The following is a 23376-nucleotide window of genomic DNA, read 5'->3' on the forward strand; positions in this document are numbered from 1 at the left end:
AAAAGCGCAACCCGCATATGACGTATCATGAAGCAAAAGTAGCGAAGGAGAGGGGCAACTTCACGTTTAATTATTTTCGACGTGGAAAATTTCGATAAATGTTAAACGAACGATTATAAAGGAAGAACGCAAAAATAATGCCAAGCGCAAATATCAGGAAGCGAATAAGCTGTTCGTCAAAATCATCTCATGTGTGTATGTGTGTGTGATACAGGATTCAAATATCAATCTCACGTGCCCGTCATGTTTAGCATCGCCTATATAATCCGAATAGTTTCAAGCGCGTCACGCGAAAGGACGAATATGGCGGACGGAATAAAAGTCTCTCGAAATGTGCAACGAAAAAAAAAAAAAAAGAAAAAAGAAACAGTTTGCGTAAATAAATTACAAGAGCGAAAGAGAATAAACTTACGCCAAGAAAGTCCACGCACATTCTCAGATGAGAGCCTCTCCTGCCCCACGTTTCGTGCTTGAGGCTGCTGCGCATGCCTATGGATCCCCCGAGCGCCAGCAGGTGGTGAGACTCGCGATAAACGTCAAACGATGTACGCGGCACCGGCTGCTCGACGATGCCGACCTCAATGTTGCGACCCACCTCCGCCATTTACACATGCCCGACCGCGAGATTCTTGTTAATAAACCGAAACATAACCAAAAGGTCGCTGTTACCGCCGCCGCCGACGCGACGCGCCGCGTCCGCCGCGCGCGAACGTGTCTACGGAACAACGTGTTGCGACCCGGTCGATGTCACATTGACGCTCGGCCGATTCCGCCGCGACTCGGCGAACCTCGGCTCGCAGCGACGCGCGTCGCTATCGCCGCCGCGAGAGCCGCGTGCGTCAGTAAACAAGATGTGAATCGCTCATTAGTGAATAAATCAAATCAAATATAATTGTATCGGATTTAGTGCATTTTTAACTAAACGTAAAAAGAGTGCTGCATCGATTGATTGAGGAAGAAAGATTGTAACAATTGCGATATTTCATAAAAATCTTAATATATTTTTTTGTTTTTTAATATTAATTTAGATATCTATCTTGTGTATTCATGATTTTATTCGTAATTTTTAAATAGTAATTATTTTTTTCTTATATAAATATGATCTAATATTAATTATTTTATAAATAAAAGAAAAATAATCTGTGCGTTGATTACTATATTTTTGCTTAATATATTGATTTCATTCTTCAAAACATCTAAAGTACAGATATACGATGTACTATACTATTCAGTTAGTTAGATTAAATTATAATATGTAGAGGAAGCTATTGTTGTATGGCAGTAAATTTTTTATGAATTTAAAATTTAATTAAATTATATTTTTTTTTAAAGTTGTTTAAAAATTATAAAGCTCACTTTCGTTGTTCTAAATAAAATTGCTTCAACGTGTATTAATTAATCATTTTACACGTAAAAATATTAAAGTAGAATCATAAAAAAAAATCAATGTTTTAAATTCATAATGTGGATAAATTATGAGGCAAAAAAGATGCAATATCTTGTAAAATGAGAGCACACTTTTCAATCTGATTTTATATAAATATTTCATATACAGAATAATGAAATAAATTAATTAATATATAAAAAATAACATAATTGTATGCATCTTCTTTGATACATCTCGTATTTATTTTTAATACAAAATATTTAATTTAAATATAAAAGAAAAAATAAATAATAAATTAAATTTAATTAGAATTAGACTGATTGATGAAATGTGTAGCCTGCTTTGGACCAAAGTTGCCCTTATTCGATTTGAAACGAAAGTGAACTTTAAAGCCGATAGTTTAAAAATTCTATTTCATGCAAATGAAGATAGGTAGGGGAGATGCGCGTGTTAGCTTAGGTTTCGCAAATTCAGGTGGAAGCTTTGTAAAATGCATTTAGGTTGTGTTAAACATCGATAAAGGAGAAGCAAAATTTTGTTTTTGTTTTATCATTAAAATTCTCAATCAAAATAATTAATAACATTGAAACGTACCATCAGATTATTATTATGAAACAAATAACATATAATTGTACAATATATATATTTCTTAGCAACTGCATATTTTGATTAAATATTTTATTTAATCACATTATACCCTAAACAAGTTCTATAAGAAAACCAACGTAATTATTTGCATTTGCCAATTTTGATGTAAAAATATTTTTAGAAGAAAGAATCCAACAAAAGAATTTCTCGCAAATTACGTCTTCTCTCTCTCTCTCTCTCTCTCTCTCTCTCTCTCTCTCTCTCTCTCTCTCTCTCTCTCTCTCTCTCTCTCTCTCTCTCTCTCTCTCTCTCTCTCATTATATAATATTTTATTTAATTATATTTATATATTTTAAACATATTTTTAATCTCACTTACACGTTTTATAAGAAAACTAATAAAATTAATGAAGTAATGAGTTGCAATTTTGGTGTGAAAAAATGGTTTGAAAGCAAAAAAAGCTAACAAAAGAATTTTTCACAGCTTACAAGTTTAAATTACAAATTATTGTGTCACTACAATGTCGTAATGTTCTCGCGCGAGTTACACTGATACGAGCATCGTCGTCTAATGGAGGGTACAAGCGCATTTAGATTCGGTGGCACGTGCCACGACGACGCAACAGGCGGCGGCGGTAGTCACATCTCCATTAGAAATCCAAGTAGCCCCCCATCCTCCTCCATCCTCCTCCATCCCTCCCCACAACCCTTCTCTTCTCGACATCCTACCCCGACCACTATTTCGCTCCGCCGTCCCGTTTTCAATCCCGTGCCCTCCGACCCTCGCTTCGGGAGGAAAACCTTTCGGAAGGAGTCCTTTCTTCGGGAAAGCCATCCGAGAGCTCCGGGAGTCTACGGAGTTCCGAGATAAGCGCTCAAGCTCGCGACAGATGCACCCGAGTGCATTCGAGAGTGATGCAGAAAGGAAGAGAGTCCCCGTCCTCTTCCCTCTCACCACCACCGTCATCACCGCTGACCCGCTCGCTCCACAATAGGATGTATTCGCGTACCGGGTTGTCGAGCCTTTGTGCATCCCTACGTAGATTCTGGCGACGAATTCTTTATAACGTCGGCTTGCTTCCATCGTTTTGGATGCTTCGCCGTCAAACTTTAATCACGGATTCTTTGACGAACTCGCGTAATCGAATCATTTCTTATAAAAAGTTTACAAGTCCCTTTTACTGAGAATCTTTCGTTATTCGCAAAGAGTATCTAACTATCTTATTAATTACTACTCATACGTATTTTTGCAATTTTTTTTCTAGCTTTCTGTATTACGTTTTATTATACAATAGATTATTTATGGACTTTATATGTACCTATATAATGACAATATTTTATGGAATGCACATACACACAATATATAATACACAATATACATATAGAGAGATGAATCGACAAGAATCACATTTAGCTTCGAATACGCAGTGAATATAAAATATAAAAAGTAATAATTTTTATTTTTATTTCTTCCCTCGATTTAATATGCGGCGATTGAAAATTCATGAAAGCGAGTAATCCAAAATTTATTTCAATATGCATAATTTAAACCGTTGGAATCAGCGATCGATTCCCTTTTTCTCATCATCGTATATATTAATTAGCGCACGAATTGAGCTTCAGGCATGAGAACTAAAGTCATTTTCCCGGCGATCAAGAAAAACGCGTTACATGTGTGAGATAGAAAAATTGTGTGGATGATAAAGTAACAACGTTCATCCCTGGTATTATTATCATTATTCTTGATATTAGTAACGCAAATTTTCCACAAGATTGACAGAAGGATATCGTGAGAAGAAAAATCTTTGATTTATCCAATTGGATATGAGAGAGAAAAAAAGATAATAAAAAGAAAGACAAAGGAATCAACTAACTGGCTCAAATCGGCTCAAATCCAATCACGTGACGTAAAAAGACGGGAAAGAGAAACGAATCTGAAGGAAATGCGGTAAAACAGCGCAGTGAAAAGCTACGCTCGGAAAAATGTAGCGAGAAAAGAGAAGAAAGAGAATCCGGAAAAGTTTGAAGCGAAGGAGTTAAGGAAGGATGAGGAGGATGAGAGCAATTCTGCGAACATGTACGGACGTCCGCGTTCTCGATATTAATTAACGTTCATAATCAGTTATTTTCTGTTTGCTTTGGCGCGCACCCGTCGCGCGGCCAACCACCACATATATAGTTATTCAAATAACCATTTCCGCCTGTCCTTCCCGCGTTTATTTCTCACAAAAGCCCTTTCTCTTCCAGCAACATGTAGTAGCACCGATAGTCGTCAATCATCGTGCGGATTCGACTCCGATGAATATCAGCCGTAGTATCGATTTCGCTGGGATACTTGTCCTTTTTTTTTTACATCGCACCCTTTGCTCTTTCGATTTTCTGCACCCACTAGCGATCTCTCTCTCTCTCTCTCTCTCTTTCTCTCTTTTTCTGTGTATGACGAATTCGCGGAATTAACCGGTTACGAGGCCGTCGTGAAAAAGCGCACGCGAATATATAGCGTGACAGCAGCCGCTGCAACCATATCGCAGATTAATTAATTCGATCGAATTTCATATGCGGAGGGCTGCACGGATGAAGGGGTTGTTTTGACGAAACGATCGAGGAGTCGACCGAATAAATACGGTCCGATGATTTTTAGAAACACAGGACCAAACGCGAACGCTCTGCGTTTAGTAAAAATAATATTATTTTTAATTTCTTTTTCTGCCACAGTCACGTGTCAAATCCACTTTTCTCTGGTCGTACTGACCAAATATTCTTTCTCATCGTTTGTTTAATCCGTTTTATCGGTATATTTTATACGATTACCGCATTAATTTTTAACAATAAGCTTTTTAGAATCAATTTTGGGACAAATACAATTATTTTGTATTATTTGTTGGCTGAAGATATTTGAAAGATTCGAGTGAATTAAATCTCAAATTGTTTATACACAAAATCATAATATACATCAGCATAAAATAATAATGTACAGTAATTGCCTAGCATTGTGTATATTTTAATCCGAGTATTCGGACAAAGTGTCGCGTAGTTTTTTTTTTTTTTTTTTTTTTTTTTTTTTACGAAAACACGATCGATAATATTGGACGCTTTCAGCTTGAAATAGGCAAAATGGTAATCCGTTTTCGGCTTGATTACACGATACGAAGTTGCATTCGGGGAATAATTTGCACATCGGACAGGAGCGCAAAAACCGCTCTTGCGTTTTCGACAATTGCGACGAGCGGACGGTAATTCGATCGGTCGGATTAAAGCAAAAAAATAATACCGCTCGAGCAGGAGCGTTAGAAATTTTCTACGGTCGCGTCGAACGTCAAAGTGGTTAGAGAAAAAATTTGTCAGCCCGATGTATCGCGGATGAAATCGCGCTCGCGCACCGACACGTGAAAACAAGCAAGCGTGATGACGGCGATCAACGCGGTCCCGATCCGTCGGTGTTTATGAATACTCGCGTTGGATATATTTTGTTAAATGTTAGTATGTGTTAAATAAACACACGTGTCTACAAAAATAAGAGGAGTTTGTGTTGCGCTGCGCGTAGACGCACGATCGCACATGCATATAGAGTATTATTCACGCGTAATAAAAATTCTCATAGTTGCAATCGGCTTTCGAAGCAATTTTAAATCGCCAATATTAGCAAATCATTTATGAAAATATAAATTTTGCAACCAATTTTTACACAGATTATTTACAAAATTCATCAAATATTCTAAAAATTTCATATAAATTTTCAATATAACAAGAAGAAAGAAGGAAAAGAGAGAGAAGAGAAAAAAAGGGCAGATAAATGTATAAAGACAAATTTTTAAAACTTGCTTATTTGTATGTATAATAATATATATTAATTATATAGAAATAATATGTATTTTTTAAATTAGTACTTCTAAATTATTTCTCGAAATTTTTAACAAGAAAATTTTCCGTTTCATCATTTTATTTAAAAAGACAAACGAAATGTAAGACTCGCAGAAAGGATTCGTGCAATCTTTTGGCAAAGTCTTCAATCGAGACGCAAAGTGTTCGTTTTATCTGGAGCATCTCTCGTTCCCCCCATTTTTCCACCCTCATCCCGGAGTCGCGTCCCGCAGATCTCGCGTATAAAATCCTCTCTTGTGCAAGAGTCGGGAGTTTTCTCGCTCGACGCTCAGCGCCGCGACGTCGCGGGAATTATCGGCAAAACGTCAATATGCATTACGTCTCTCCGTCCACTCGCGAAACCCGGGTCCGATACCACCCGCCCTGGCTCTTCTAGGGAGATCCAACCTTCTTCTATCGACAACCTGCAATCTCGCCGCTCGTTTCTCCCTTCCGATTACCGTAGCCATCCTTTCTCTCCTTTACTTTCGGCAAAGAGTTTGCTCGTTATTTCCTTTCTTTCATCGATTCGACACGCTCGATTGCCGACAGAAACGTGTTACTATCGGCAGACCTTCGGCGACGGTTCAGCGAATTTTTAGTCTCACTACCAACGTGTAACATCTCGTGAAAGATATTTCTAATCGCGATTCTATTTTCGCAAAGTGTCTAAATAATCTTTTTAGTATGTTATATATGTTTTCAACAAATATATATATATATATACACACATATTCGAGTTTTTTGTACCGCGACCTTTAACCTTAATGTACAACTGAATAATTAACGAGGGAAAAAAACGATGCTTCTGACATCGGGTTACCGGAGATTTTTGCTAGTTGGTCCGCTGCCAATGAATGCATATTTAGCGCCGCCGATGTATGCGACAAATTTCTTGCAACCAGAATGAAATGTGTCATAACGATTAGATATTAAATATCCAATCAGTGGCGAGAAAGCCGGGGTGTTATTAATTTTTCGTTTGGAAGGAATGAGGGAGAAAGAGATAGAGAGAGAGAGAAATGAACAGTAATAAAATAATATTTAAAAAAAATGAAACTGAAAGATAATTAATGCGTCACCATCAGTCGAATTGATGATGAGTACCATGACATTATGTTTGCATATGTAAACGCAGAATTTTGCGTGCCAGATCGCACCAAAAGTATAATCGAATCGCGGAAAGATTGGTTTTACGCGAGTACTACCCTCTCTTCTGCGTTTCTTCGGTATTCGAAGTGATAAATGATGCACGAATCGAGAGAGACGAATTTAAACACGGATTGTATTATCGAATCTGCGATCGCGATCGGATTAAAGTTTAACGAGAAATCAATCTTGCGGCCCTCTTGTGGATCGATCGATCAACGTGTGCGAAACGTAAATGCGCTAATCGTCGGAGCGTCGTCTTAAACCGAATTGAAGTTTTGTGAATAATTGATCGGAGCTCAATGCATTTTCCCCGAGCGCCGCAATCTCGGATGAATAATACGCGGATTCGAACGAATCTACATATCATATAGGGGCCAATTTTGACTGCATAGCAGATGATCGTACGTTCATAATAATTAAATTGACAGATTTAAGAATCTCTCTCTCGCGAGAGAAATATGATCAAGTTTCGAAATTGAACGGAATCGAATAATTGAATTCATCGAATCGCTCTGTTCCCGAACTTTCACAGCTGATAAGACAGCCGTAACTTCCAGTTAACACGCGATTGGTTATCCGTTGTGAAAGACACATCAATAGAAACTCACTTTCTAAAATCAACATATATTATATAAGCTAAGTTTCGCATTTCATATCGGCAGAGGGAACCGATGGAAACAGTTGACCAGGGTCTATTATATAACTGATGGAATATCATGACGAAAATTTCTACATTTTCATTACTTTTAAAGGGAGAATAGTTCGAAATAGATTCGAAGGTAAACGAGACGAAAGGGCTGTACTTATTGATGAACCATACACTTCTTTATTGGACGATACGATAAATATTCGGATAAGTCAACTCTTTCGGCCAGTTTGTACACGTGTTTAATCACACGTCTCTTTCTTTCCGCAAAAGATGCGTGAAATGAAAACGATTTGCTGACTCAATTCCGTTTAATCGATTAATTTGCAATGACAAAGATTTAATCCTACGCTACTAACAAGGGACACTCGAATAATTAGTGAAATTAAGGTGCACAAACTTGGACGAATGAAAGTAAGTGGATTGTTGGTAATACGGAGTCCTATAAATCGTGGTCAACGTTAGTTCGAAACTGTAACGATGACGTCAATCAATAAAACGCTCCGGCTATGTATAAACTAGTTCAATCAATTTTCACGCTGCAATTGTTTGGTATTATTAACAAAATATATTGCAGATATCAATCAAGCAATTATGATTTTGGGAAAGTGCAAACAAAGCTACTGCGTAATATATAAAACATTTGTGTAATTAACAAGCTATATAGCAGACTATAATCCAATAAAAGAGGCTAATATCGTAAATTAAAATTGTGTAGATATAAAAATATTGCGCGTCATACGCGAACACGTTAATTACATTTTCGGTTTCACTTTACTTAATTGTTGCCCGACTTTCCTACGATCGCTCAAGTTATTAAACGCGAGTTACGAGCTTCGTATATACATAAACTTAATGACGCGATATGCGTAACGACATCGACTCAGGTGGAGCTTGTTGACGTATTTCGAGGATTAACCAGATTATTACCGCGGCGTCGTATCGTCGTATCAGTTGATCTCGATTAAATGCAAATAAAAAAAAAACGAGCTTTTCTCGGCAATAAAATTATTATTCATCCATCCAATCCTATCGATGCTTTCTAGTTCCACATTTGCACTTATATGGTATTACGTAAATAGAGTGTATTTATTTCGAGGTGTGCGGCTAATTTTTTTCATCGTATTTTAATTATATAAAATTAATTTTCTAATCTGTGACATTTTACTCGCTCAACTATTAACATAAAAAAATCTTATCGCGCTGTCAATCCCAATCGTCTTGAGATATGTTTGCGAAATGATGCCTGAATCCCTTACTGTGATTAATACCGCAGCTCAGCTCTATATTTGCTCTAGAATTCCCGGTAGAAGGAGAGTTCAAACATAAGAGTAAGTTCCCGACAACTTGGAGGAGAGAAGAGTGAGGAACTTATCGGGATATATATCAACGTTTGAACGCGTGTTGCAAATTCGAGAATTCAACCTGGGGCACACGTTGCCGGAGGTAAGCTCGACGCAGAACGAATGCGTACAAAATAAGTACATTGGGGAAAAATATTTGTCGACCTATATTATTAACTGCAGGCTGTGTGAATTATCACGATGTGATGATTCAAAACGCGATCACGAAAACTTTCTGGAAAGATCGCAACGATTAGAATAGATATATCAAAAGCTTTTTTTATTCAAAGTTTTAATGTAATGTTACATCACAATGTTATGTCATAATTAGACAATCATGAACAAAATCGAAATTTTCCTTCTACTATTGACGTTATCAAGAAAACAACATATCTTGAACTTACAGTAGAATAACTCGCCGTGAAATCCCACGAATTTTCATGCTTTAAGCATAATCATCCACTCTTTTCAATATTTTAAGACCTGTATTTAATTAAATACTTCTAATATATTTTTATCGTTTAATAATCTATCAATACTATAATTAATATCTCCCTCGCGAATATAAACTAAATTATCATTAATAACAAATATTAATAACAGGCTCTGATATAACCGTAATCACTGATATACATTACCAGAGACTCTTCCGTCATATGCGTAGTATAACTTGTTAGTAATGATTTCATTAGTATCTACCTGGCAAAACCTCTGATTAATATTAAATTACATGTTAATTAATTTTGAAATCTGTATTTTGTAAACATAAATCTCGACGATATCCAAACGCCATGTTCTTACAATTTATTAATAAAAACAGAATTGCGTTATGTATACATATTTCAATATACAAATATTTCTTTTAGCAATTATATATAATCTATTTTCAAACAAAGTATCAACTGTACTATAACAAGAATTAATTTTTTTCCCAGAAAAGAGATCAAAATTAAAGAATGCTGCAAAAAAAAAGAAAAAAATAAAATCAAGTAACAAATTTTTAAAATTATATTTTATCGTAAAAAAAGCATCGAAGGTACAAGGATTATGAGGCTTTGTTTCTGGCATTGCAGTTTCTAATTGCACGCATGAAAGCGATGGTTTCGAATGGTACGTTAATTACGCGTGCACGGAGTTTCATGCATAATTATGGCAATTTTTTATCTAGGAAGAAAAGTAATTGAATAATAGCTACGACTGTATAAAACAATATGTATACGTATGCGAGTTTGTTTTTATAAAAAAAGTACAATGCTTCAAAACGAGGCCAACGTTTCAGTGATTGTTTGGCAAACTGAAGAAAAAACCCTTTTTTCCCTTGGAAAACGACAGACAATTCAGAACGAATTCGTAATTTAGAATATTTTAGGCGGTTATAATTATATTTTAAAGAAACTGTTTTAAATTATTACGTTTCTGAAATACAATATACCTTGAAACAAAAGCAGAAAAAGTTTGTTAAAAGATGATGGAAAGTAGTATAATTATAAAAGTAGTAATTACGAAAAAAATTACTTGATATTTCAAATAATTATAATATATGCGATTACTAAGATTCAATTTTATTCAATATTAAATGATATTATAACAGTTTAAATGCGACAAGTTTTATTTTTGCAAATAAATGTTGAACTAAAAAAAAAGAAAAAAAAAAAAAAAAAAAAAAAAAAAAATTTACTTATATCGAGTAACATGCTGTGTAGTAATTTTTAAAAAATATATTAATATGAATAAAAAACAATTTCACAATGAACTAAAATGATTTAAAAGGTTTACTCGAGTGACTAATATTATTGGATGAGTGAGATCACAATTTGTCTAAATTATTCACGAAATGAATACAACTTGCATATGCATGCACATATGCATTTTACTCGTGTTTTAGGAAGCCGCGATTTGGCACAGCTCCAGCAGCTTTGAATCTTAATAGCAATCTATAGTTGCTCATTTCACACTACTTTGTTCTTCATTTGATTGTCCCAATATCTCATATGATAAATCGCACATTCGTCACGCTTTTAATGACACGTTCGATACACCAAATATATATTTTATATATATATATATGTATTTTTATATTTTCATTCGAATTGAATTCATAATATAAGCGCAGAATTTACAAGATTCAAGATTAGAAATAAGTAGCAATAAAATTTCTACACATTGATAAGCATTGATTTTACGACAAGCTCAAGACTGACCAGTGATAGAGCGTATCTTTTGGAAATGAAATATTTCTCGAAATATTACGCGTAATTCCGCGGTATAAAAATATTCAAGGTGCGCTTCCCCTCCTTGTTCCGTGGAAGCTCCTTTAAAGCTCCGTCGTCGCGTCGACAGACGTCGATAAATTCATCGTCGAGCCTTCGTATTTTCAAAACGGTATATTTCTACACCGCGTGTCACGGAAAAGCGAACGACAGACTTCTTCTCGTTTGCGTGCGCGCTAGGAGCTTTCCTCCGGTTCCATTCGATAAGCATGGCCCCGATGCGAAAGAACGTTTCCGTAGTTGCCGCTTATCCGGCAAATAAAGGCCGTCGTAAAGATAGGACGGAGTTGTCGTTCGTGCCGTTAACGTTGCTTTTGCCGTTATCGAGTTCGTTAGCAAACGTGTCAGTGCATTAAATCCATGTAATAAGAGCGTAAAAAAATTTTCCCTCCTCCCTGCCGGAAAGAGAAAATAGCGACCGCAGTAACGACTGCTGGCCCCGTTAACAAGATAAAGACGTTCGATCTTGCTTTAGACGTAGAGGTCGATTGTTATCATTTATCAACAGTTGTGGATGTAAGTTGCAATTGCATCGATTTTTAATTATTGATATATTTACAAATATTCATTATTTCGCGTGCATAATAATTTTTTATAGAATATGATTATTGCAGATTATTATAGATAGTCATTTTTTTAAATAATTATGTAACTAAAAATTCGTTAAACAACGAAACGTGTTACCCGCGTTTTGCTTATTGCTAATCATATTTTTCACGAGGAAACTGAAATGTCAGTCAATCGCGATTCATCCGACGATGTTCGACGGGACAGCTGCGGGTGAAAGCAATTTATCTAAACGACGGCTTTGTCAAGTCACTTGAATTAAAAGCACAAACATGCCACTCGCAATATTACTACACCATCGGAGTAACTATTATGTCGCTCGCGTTTTAATTCTTTTGTACCTTCCAGATCGGTGTTACCGATCCCTCTTGCCGTATCATCGTCGGTTTCTCCGTTTCCCTTGAGCGATTATATACGATATAGAGAGCACTCTGTGATTCCATATTGTAGCGTAAAACTCACCGGAAAGAGAGATTGAAAAGAAGCGAAACAAATTGGCAAAGCCGAGCGGTCGCTTTTTTTCTATTTACACGCTTCTTGACTTTGACTCATCGGTTTCGAGATTTTATTCGATGTCGACCTAGCGCCGGTCCGTCGTTTCTAGTGACGACAGGATGCCAGTGACCGTGTAATTAACACAGTTAAACGGTTATCAACGGTTGTCACTGTATTACGCGACGCGTGAAAAAAAAAAGAGAATATGATTTATACAAACAAGTTTAACAAAATAAATTGAAAAATAATTGTGTTCATTCGTAGAAATGTCCATTTAAAAAATTTTTTTAATTTTTTTCTATCAACAGAAAAGGAAATGTATGATTTAACGTAAAACTGTAGATATCGATTGAGCTGTTAAAGCGAGACTCTATTCACGTTTTTAGTTATTGAAAAGAAAAAGTTTTCTAATTTTTCTCAGACGTATCGCGCTTATTATAGATACGATATATTTTTAAATGCTGGATCGCTATCGGCAATATATCGTTGTATTATGAGAACATCGCCGGGTCGTCTATTTCTCGACTGTAACATCATGGCGCAAATCAGTCGTAACCTAATTCGACGATTCTCTTCATCGTCTATTTTGATTCGATGTCGCTTGGATTTGACACAAGTACTATTAATTGATGTTGCTAAATGCAAGGCGGTGTCTCATCGGACTTTGAACAGATTGGTAGGGGATGTAGAATTTCTACATGAAACGTGATTGAAATTCTGCTCGGCTTCGCACTCGAAACACACGACAAATATGAATAATTTTATAAGACAATTTTATATAAACGCACATAAGGTTGTAATAAAACGATATAAAAAAGTTTGAAAATTTCTCTACTAACTCTACGCGATCTCTACGCGATCGATAAAACAAATCGATATTACTTAAGTGTTTGAGCTCTTTTCACTGAGAAGAAAAAAAAAATGCATTTTATTCTTATAGAAAATAAGAAAAAGAGTGAGAAATCTGTCGAATGAGACGTATTTAGCTGCGCGCAACTCAAATTAATCGCCGTGAGAAGAAATATTTGCCGGTCGAGTGGACGTGCCAATGATACTTTGCTCGGCGCGGCGCGGCGCGATACGATACGATACTGCCACTCTTGAATCGAGAAATCGAGATTATCCACACGAGGGACGGCTGGCATTCGAAAATCGTGCCCGACGTTCCGGTGCATTCGGAGAGAAACATTCCGGCATGAAATATGTCAGACACGCCAGCGAGAAGTTCCAGTCCGGTTTCAGACGTCCCGCGCCGGCGATTGGCCCTTCCTCCCCCCCCTCCCCCCGGTCAAATCCTTCTCCACCCCTCCGGGGGTATATATACGTTTTTAATATAAAATTCCGGGATTCGCGAAGGAGAATGGAACGGAGGGGCAACTTCGCGAGCTGCATGCCGCCAGCAATCTCGAATACTTTGCCGCTCCCGACACGGCTACGTCAACTTATTGGTAGCTGCAAGTAAGCGCGTGAGCACATGGACACATTCTTCCAACGGAGAGAATGCGGAAACGAAGAACGTACAACTGATAAATTCCGCGCAGATGCGTCGGTAGAATTTCCGACAGATATAAATATATCGTCTTAAGTACATATATATATGTATATAGAATAACAAAAATATTTGGACAATAATACTCAAGATATGTATAAATATATAAATCATATACATATATATTTTAATCATTTGCACGGGAAATAAACTTAAACTTCTTCTTAAGCATGTTAATTATTGTGTGTAATTACCGCGTTATAAAAATATCAAAAACGTTCTAAAATATTTTCTGAATTAGAATTATAAAAGAAATCAACGCTGCTTTTGACACCTAAACTGAGTTACACCTTGAAATAAAATTTATAAAATTTTGATGCCCGTTTCTTACGTAAACTCGTAAGAAATCAAAATCTCGGTTTGCTCTTTAATATAAAAGATTCTACCATCGTCGAAAGCAACTAAAATCATTTAAAAAAGCGAAAGGAGTCAAATGAAAGCTTCCTCGGGCGCTTTCGAAATTACGTTACCGTTTCGGAAGTGGAAGCAACGATTTGTCCGACAAAAACAACGTTCATAAAGTTCGCCACTCGTGTTGACCTTCCATCGTCCTTAATCAGGAAAATGGGAACATTACGACGTCGTTAAAAAAGAAATAAGTATCCAATCTTTCCGTGTATCACAAAGTTGACGTGGGCAGCTATTTGTGTGGATTGACGTAAATCGTTTTTATGTATATGAAAACAGTTATGTATATATGTATATATACTATTTATTTACGTATTAAAATCCGCACTATATCAAAATAAGTCATTCGAGTTACGAGAAACGAATGAATTACTTTCTCGAAAATAAAAGACACGTTAAAAAATTGGACAGATTTTTAAGCGCTTTTACAATGATATTACACTTATAAATTGTGACAATCATAAAAAAATGATCGAAATATAAAAAGTAAAGAGCCGCGAAGAACCGATAATCGACTAATATTGTAACGCTCATAACGAAGCCTTGATGTTCTCTCGAGACCCTTGATCTTCTCTATCATTTTTATCCTCTAGTATGTCCAGACACGCGGACGCGCGAATAAGTGATGACATAGCTACCATTGGTGGATAATGGAACGGAACGAGGTAGAAAATGGCACATCAAAAAGAAACGGGGACAAAAGAGACCCGTTGCCGTCCTAATAAAGCGAACACGCTAGGGCGGTTTTTATCGGCCAGTTCGTCCCAAGTTTTTGTCCTTTATTCTAAAAAATTTATATAATATTCGAATAGTCGACACGCAGAGAATTTAACAGCTTAAAAAGACTGAACAAAAGTGTAGAGAATTTTGTAACAAAGTCTAAATTCTTACAACACATTCAAATTTATATAATATCTTTTCATTTTCTTACTTATATTTTAAATGATTTTTCGATAATAATTTATTTGAATCGTTCTCGATACTCGTAAATTAAACATCTAGACTCAAATATAAAATAATTTAAAAATATATTATTGGGCATTGATGTTATTTGCCGGAATTATTTTTCTCGTTTTTAATAAAACAACCGTTTACGGAAAGTTAATTCACGATTCATTAAACATGCGGAACAATGGAAGATTAAATGCTGAATTTTCGAAAGAATCGCAACGGTCTTCATCATACGGCTCTGTAACTGATGGAAATACAAATTGCGATATTAATTTTATACGGGGTATTATTTACGAAACGGAAATGGGACGCTGATAGAGACGTATTTACGTTTCAGCGGGTCCAGTTTCGCGATTATTAAAATTAGCAATTCACAACGGCCGGAATGTAAATTACACGGTCCTCATTAAGCCGAGCGTGCAACTAATCAATTTATATACCCGCGTTTAATCCGCGTTCCCCCTCTCCTCCTGCGCCTCAAACGCGATTATTCACGCTAGATGGGATCTTACAGAGCAAATTAAAAATCCGTATTAAAGCGGATTCACATCCACTTAGCTACGTTATGGAGCTAATGCCGCATTATACGATTTTCCGGAGAGTACGTGCGTCCGTCGAGGAAAGGACACAGGTTTCGCATTACATTGACCTATCGGAAAAGAATTATCGTATCATCAGTGTTGGATTACATTACACTGTATGTTACATTTAGATTTTTGTGACGAAATTTTTTCAGGTAATATTATCGCATTTAAAGAAAAATCAAGGTATGTGAAAGCGATGATTTTAGAAAAAAAAAAAAAAAAAAAAAAAAAAAAATCACAAGTACTTATACAGCAGATTGGTCACTTGTGTGCTCTCTACTGTTAGTCGAAGGGTTGAATAAAGAATTTTGAGGGACCAGCGACGATCGAGAAATCTGTCTAGTGACTCGGCTGCTTCTCGATTGATACGATATTCCAACCGGATGAAGGACAGTCGTTTCGCGGAGATTTGCCGAAGAGAAGAACAAATCTACAGACGAATCCAGAGCGATTGATATCAAGAGAAAAGCCTGAAGGTAAGGTAGTAAAAATATGACGGCGGAAAGTTGTACCTGCTCTCTCTCTCTCTCTCTCTCTCTCTCTCTCTCTCCTTCTTTTTCTCTTTCTCTCGAAGCTTTATTCAGCCTGGAAGGCGCAATGAATGGGAGCTTCTACGAGCTTCACGAGCGTACCTCTTCAAATCGTCTACGAACATCGGCAGAACTCTTTTTCTTTTTCTAATACTCCTCCATCCGTCGCGCTTTCAAGAGAAAGAGGAATTCCCGCCTTTCCTCGTCACCTTCCTTTTCCCTTGCTTTTCGACTCCTCGCACTCGCGGATTTTGCACTCCACAAACATCATGAAATAGTGATTCTTCAGCGCGTCGCTTTCTTCACAGCGAGATTAATTTGCATGATTTTTGCAAGCGCATATTATAAAGAAATAATAAAAAAAAAGTAGATAGCTTTTTCGTCTTTTTTCTCTTTTCTCAGTATAACGCATTAGTCCATAAAAATACGTCACATGATTTTAAAAAAAAATAATCCGAATTCAGGTTTTAGAAATCTCCTTTATTGCAAGTTAATAAAGCGCCAAAGCAGAGAGTTTTCGCGTGACGCGGAAACGAGCTCTGAAAAATACGCGAAAGGGATTATGCTGTAAAAAAAAAAAAAAAAAAAAAAAAAAAAAAAATAGAATGTTGCTAAAAGCGAAAGAGCTAAAAAGAGATGTTGAGACAAAGAGAGAGAGAGAGAGAGAGAAAAAGAGAGGATTGGAAAAACACCTGCGGTATCGCACGCTCGCAATGATAGCGAACGGATGATGTACGTCGGTCAGCGAACTTCTTGGAAAAGGGGAGGAAAATGAAAACACACTCCCGATTGTAAGAAGATGCTTCCTTATACGTTTTCTTAACCGCGTCCTCTCTTCCATGTCCGCGAGAGGGATCGACTTTTCTCTTGCTCTTATAACAGATTTCGCGTCGATGGCGAGAGCGCGGCGCGGGCTCTCGATTTTCTCTTTGATAAATTGCACCCTCTAGATCCTTTTCCCAAATGCCAATTTATATTAAGTAAGAGGCATATGTGTTATAGCAGAGTCCTCCCGAAATATATATACCATGGGTCGAGGCGAAATTGCTCCGACCAGGGGCAATTTCGCAACCGAGAGGGAAAGGTCCCAAAGCTATTCTCGCCTATGTTTAGGAAAGAAACCAACAAATCGTGATTCGGACCTTGTGGACACGATATATAATGTTGATACATTTTTGTCAATATTTCTACGAAAAAAAAAACTATTTTTTTTTTTTAGATAGAAACAAATGATTTGAACTGTAATAATTTTAATTTCGATATTTTTTTTATTACATTATCATTTTATTACATTACATGAATCGATATAACCACATGACTTTGTTAGTATACAAGTTTTTATTATCTTTTAAATTTCTACTACAACATTATTCTCGTGTCGTTACTATTTTAAGTACGATAATGTAACGCGATATTTTGCTACAGCTATTTTGTAATATTTTTCGCGGTATTTTTTGCATTGCGCGTAAATGTTGCGTCTTCAGTTGACACGTAAAACAAACGTGTTCATACTCAACAATAGCTAATAATTTTCTGGAGTTTCTCTTGTCTTGTGAGACTTTTCGTCGCAAAATAAGCGCGTACATTTTCAAAGTAAAAAGCAGTAAGCCAGAAATACTGCGACTTTGTCATCGAATCCGTTTCCTCGCGATATCACGAGTAAATACGTGCAAAAAGCATATCCTCTCATGAAAAACACGTTACATTAATGATCGGCAATAGGTTTTGCATTACATGCGTCACACCATCGTAATACGTTCTTGCATTCTCGTTGAGATATTTTCGCTGTGGAAAATGTCGAGCGACGCAGCATGATTATTTTCATTTACGCAAATGCTTTATAAAACAGTAACGTTCGTTGCTGTTTGTAATTTTCAGACAAAACGAAAAAAAGGGTCTAAGTTCCCGATAAATGTAATTATAATGTGTATCAAATTAATTAACATACATATAATTTTTATAAAAAAAATGTATAATAAGATATAAAAAAGCGCAGCAAAAATTTGTTGTTTGCAGTGAACATTTCATATAATAATTAACATTCATTTATGGTTCATGTATGTATATTTTGAACGTGGATGAAAAAACGATATTTTAGACACGCGTATTCAGCTGCTAAAAAATCGGACTAGTTGACTTGCCGCTCCACCAGTTATTTTAACGAGGCTATTAAGATTGCCTTGACATTTTTAAATGGCATTGTTTGTCATAATCAAAAATAAAAGTAAAGTTGAAGAAGAAAATAATAAATAACGCGCGATGCGTATGCAAATCGTATCGCGCGTATATCAATTTCTACTGTATATGCTAAAAAACCGTGCGCTTTAAAGAGAATTCAGTTATTTCAATATTGCGTTCAAATACGAACGATCTAATACGAGAACGCCTACATTTCGCTATCAAACTATTAATCAAATCGTATCGACATTTTTCGGTGATGCAAAAACTCGCCGATTCAGTTAAACAGGGATTTCGGTAAATTCCGCGGAAAATGAAAGCAGAGCGCTTTACGTATCTCGCCCACAGAGCTTGCTTCTGTTTGCAGCTATATACGAAAATGATTAACGACGTTCAGGGAGGAATGAGGTCGAACTTTTAGACTACATCCGGTGGTGCACGTGCAACCGAGTGATCCGAGACATGGCTGTGTCTCCCGATGCGGTTTTCAAACATACGCCGTCGCCGACGTCGTTTGCGTTCCAGAAATTTCACCATTTTTTTTCGTGTCTTCGTCGAAACGACGTGTGACGACGTGGAGTTATACGTGACGAGAGCAGGTGCGCGAGAAAAGTGCCATCCCGTCGTCCTCTTTCCCGTGGCGAAGCTTACACGGTAAACGGCTGTCGCCATGGTGGCGAGCGCAAAATATTAATTAAGGTACGTTACCTCGCTAAAAGGCCATATCTTACGTCGCATTTTTCCTCTCCCTGGCGAAAAGGTTATTCTTCTAAGTCCTCATGAGTTGCGCGAATTTTTCATATCTATATTTTTTTCAAAAAAAATTGAAATAAAATATAAATATAATATTTGAAAAATTATTGATACGAAAGATTTATCGACTCTTTATATTCGACAAAATATAAAGATCACCTCTACCGACTATTAATTTCAGCAGGACATAAATACAGTGTGCTTTTAATGGCATTCACAAAATAATCTATACTTTCGCGATCCCGTAGATCGATTAATAATCGTCAGGCTATCGGGCGGCTATTTTCTCTCTACTTTTCGATGCGATGCGCGCAAGGGTCGTGCCGAAAATTAATTTTTCCCGTAGAGATACACGTCGATAATTTCTCTTCGTCTATCGGTAGTCAATTATCCCGTGACACACACACATGCACGGGATTAATTAATAATTGTCATATCTCTCGTTGAAGCGCGTCATTATGTGCAAAGAATAATAATCAGCTGCCGTGAAAAATTAAGTTTGCCACATTGCGAGTTCGCCCACCGACAGTTTTTATCGGGTCGTTTCGTTAAAAATTTCTACAAACAGCGAATCAGCGTTAGTCGACTTCGTAAAAAAAAAAAAAAAAAAAAAAAAAAAAAAAAAAAAAATATTAAAAAAAAGGAAAAATGATTTCCCGATCTCTTTGATGGACAGCCATACGTTCGTTGCGATGGGAAAACCGGAAGGAACGCGAGAACTCTTCGGGGAACGCGAAAGCGACCGATCAGATTTCAATGGACGCATTTCAATCGGGGTCACTGCATACGAATTTCTCTTTGGTATGCGATGATTTATGGTTCGTTGCGCGTTCTGGTTGCGGTCGGTTCGCCGTGAGGCAATTCGGGGAGAGAGAGAAAGAGAGGAAAGCTCTCCCAAAAAGCTCCGCACGACCGCTTTCTGCCATCGGTGAAATGGACGGACCAAGAAGGAAGTTATCGGCGTTCCTTGTATTTTATTCCGTCGTACCACGTGTATTATTGCCGTCGCCGAAATCGAAAAGGGGGATTTTCTTTCGAGGAGAAAGACGCGATATATAAAATATGAATTTGCGACTGTACTCCGAGTAGTATTTCGAGAAATGTTGTGTATATATATATCTGTGTGTGTGTGTGTGTGTGTGTGTGTGTGTGTGTGTGTGTGTGTGTGTGTGTGTGTGTGTGTGTGTGTGTGTGTGTGTGTATGTATACATATATGTGTATATATTTATATAAAATTACGAATAAATAATAATTATTCGTCAATAGTAAATTCTTTTTCAATTACATCTACATCAGAATCCTTAAATATCTTTGAGGCCCGAAATTTACTAATCATCGCGCGCAGATGGATTCGAAGACTTCTTGCTGATTTAATTAAAAGCACTCACCTTCTTGGCGTCATTGTTGTTGTCGGCCGCGTGATGAGGTTGCGGACTCATTGAAGCACCATTGCTGACTGCCCCACTTTGCGACAGAAGCTCGTCGCTACCCCTCTGTAACAATAAAACACATTCGTGTGATATAAATAGTTTCTTCAGACAATGAATTCTCGATAAATTCCACTTTACACAACGTGTATTTCGCGTCTATACGCAATGATATAATTCAAAATTACACTACCCTTCGCATAATTATACATTACGATATCTTCGACCTATCATAAGATCTAATCTAATCTTCGGATAGCAAAATGTTATCGCAATACGAAAAAAAAAAGAAGAGAGAGAGAGAAAAAGAGAGAGAGAGAGAGAGAAAACTGTAAAAGATTTATAAAATAACATAACGAGTTTAGTTTCGTCTCGCGAATACTAATCGCGTCGTCCATTTTGATTTTATCCCCGAAGCTTTTGAGTGAAATTGAAATAAATTATCGCGTCGTGCATCTCTCGATTACTTAAAGAGTGGAAAGAAGCAAATCTTCCCATTTGACGTTTCGTCCTTAGAACGTTGATAAATCTCGAACTTGTCGTCAAAAGAAATCAGGATCAGGAAACGTACTACAGCAGTGTGAGACGCTTTTAAACGTAAGTCTGAATCTAAATGCTTAACGGAGTCTTCTCGGAAACGAGAAGAACGTTGCGGTCAGTCGAGCGAAAAGAAAACTCTCTCTCTCTCTCTCTCTCTCTCTCTCTCTCTCTCTCTCTCTCTCTCTCTCTCGCGAGATATTAATAATTGATCTCTAGTCCTCTCTTTGCGAATCAACATCTGCGAAGATCCTCTTTCGACTTATCCCTTAGCATCATTAATCGGCCTTCTGTACACAATTATTATAAAGAAAGATTTATAGAGGCAAAAGCAAGTGAAAAGCAGACACTGTATTTATGATATTTCAAAGTAATTAACTAAAGTTTAATCGGGTCATAACGCTTTAGTAATACACACATATATATAATATATATTATTATTTATTTACAGATTATCTTTATTAGATAAATCGTATCATTTTTTTTTTTAAATTTTAAACAGACAATAATTTATTTCAAAAATGTAAAATATATTATTATATTTATCTGATATATTTATATATGATTATTCGAATTTTCACAATTACGACTTCTTCATTCATTATACAGTCGTGGTTTTTTCTACTGTCAAACAGAAACGTCGTATGTATGGTGAAAGAGCTCAACGAAATATTTATCGAACTGGCTACAACGTCGCTATATTTATTCACGAATTATGGGTTAAATTATGCAGTCGTGGTCGGAGACGCACTCCGTTTAAATCTGCAGGTGAGCTTTGACAGCGAGAGTCACTGTGTTGTATTTGCATAGCCAATCGTGCGCGGAGGATGATAACTCATAAAGAAAACCGCCACTAGGGAATTCTCGAAACGGAATGCAAGATCAAAAACAGTAAAAACGATTGGACGAAGCAGAAGGAAGCGCAACGTGCATCTTACATAGATTCGATCGCTGTCACTTTTCGCATCGGAGAATAAAAAAAAACTGCAAGACTTTATCCGAAATTTTAACTTTTTGACCGAAAGATGCTGATCAAGCTAAATCATTTATAATCCAATCAAGAGCTTCGATATTTTCTTTTCTCTTTTTTTTTTTTTTATCGTTCTATTTATAAATAATTTTCTTTCGTTGTGTGCGCGAGTTGCAAATTGCATCTTTTGCACATGAAAGTAGCAAATGTGAAGCCCTCAATCTTCGCTTTACGAAAAAGCATTATTCATTTATTTATTTTATTTACTTTTCTGTAAATTCAACGAAAATGTACTTCTTTAACGTTTAACAATGTTTTTCATGCAGGACAGCTTTGTATAAAAGGTAAGGGAAATATGGAAATGCAAAATATATCCATATATATAAAACGTTTAAACATATATTATATGTACATTCATACACGTATACGACTCATGAAGAGAAAATCGCAAATGTTTATCCCTAACTGGAAAAATAAATGAAAGAAAAGATCCCATAGGAGTGCAATTAGAGGGACGCGCTTCCTGCGATGACGCACGTCTCGTACGCAGTTTATCTTCCGAAAGTACATCGCAAACGTTCTCGGGACATCGAGTGAGCGCTGTTAGACGGAATATCGTTCAAAGAGCGATAAGAAGGAGCTCTTGTATAGAACAGGAGTAGCTAGCTCTCGTCCATATCTCTTCCTGCGATGAGAGAGAGAGAGAGAGAGAGAGAGAGGGGGGGGGGAGCGAGGGGGAGAAAACTCCGTGGGTGGAGACCAGTCGTGGAAAGGGACTTGGATCCCGTATATTTTCCTCGAATACGGGAGATAGAAGTTCATCCTCTGACCAATGTACGGCGGAACCGACCGCCCGATCCGGTGCTCGTGTATTATTTATTTCCCGCGAATGTATGGATTATGGCCCGGCTACTCTCCTCCCTCCCCCTTCCCTCCTTTCCACCGTAACTCTTAGGATTCACGAATATCGCGTTCCTGTCTCTCACTCTATCCCCCGTTTTCATCTTCCGATTCTTCCCCCCCCCCCGCCCTCCCCCTGAAGAACCGTCCCGCTTGTTCTTTCAACTTCGCGGATCGCGAAGTTGTTTTCTCTCGATTCTCGAGAACCGTCTCGAGATCTTAAATCCAAGAAGCAAGACAGGGAGCTCGCTCTCTGTTTTTCTCTTCGTTTTCTTTTCTTA

General features: G+C 36.9%; 1 protein-coding gene across 20 annotated transcripts in view; it reads right to left on the reverse strand.

The window, feature by feature from the left end:
• Positions 1–23376, reverse strand: part of Heph (polypyrimidine tract-binding protein 1 heph) — a 394763-nt gene that overhangs the window by 99457 nt on the left and 271930 nt on the right. For 19 of the 20 annotated variants that reach the window (XM_072902193.1, XM_072902196.1, XM_072902188.1 and 16 more), the window contains one exon: positions 20650–20754. In XM_072902193.1, coding sequence (XP_072758294.1) covers positions 20650–20754 — 105 coding nt within the window. Of the gene's footprint in view, positions 1–412; positions 620–20649; positions 20755–23376 lie in introns of those variants that run through there. The other variant, XM_072902199.1, reaches the window with a different exon arrangement.

The sequence above is a fragment of the Anoplolepis gracilipes genome, chromosome 11 (assembly GCF_047496725.1).
Source record: "Anoplolepis gracilipes chromosome 11, ASM4749672v1, whole genome shotgun sequence".
Lineage (NCBI taxonomy): Eukaryota > Metazoa > Arthropoda > Insecta > Hymenoptera > Formicidae > Anoplolepis > Anoplolepis gracilipes.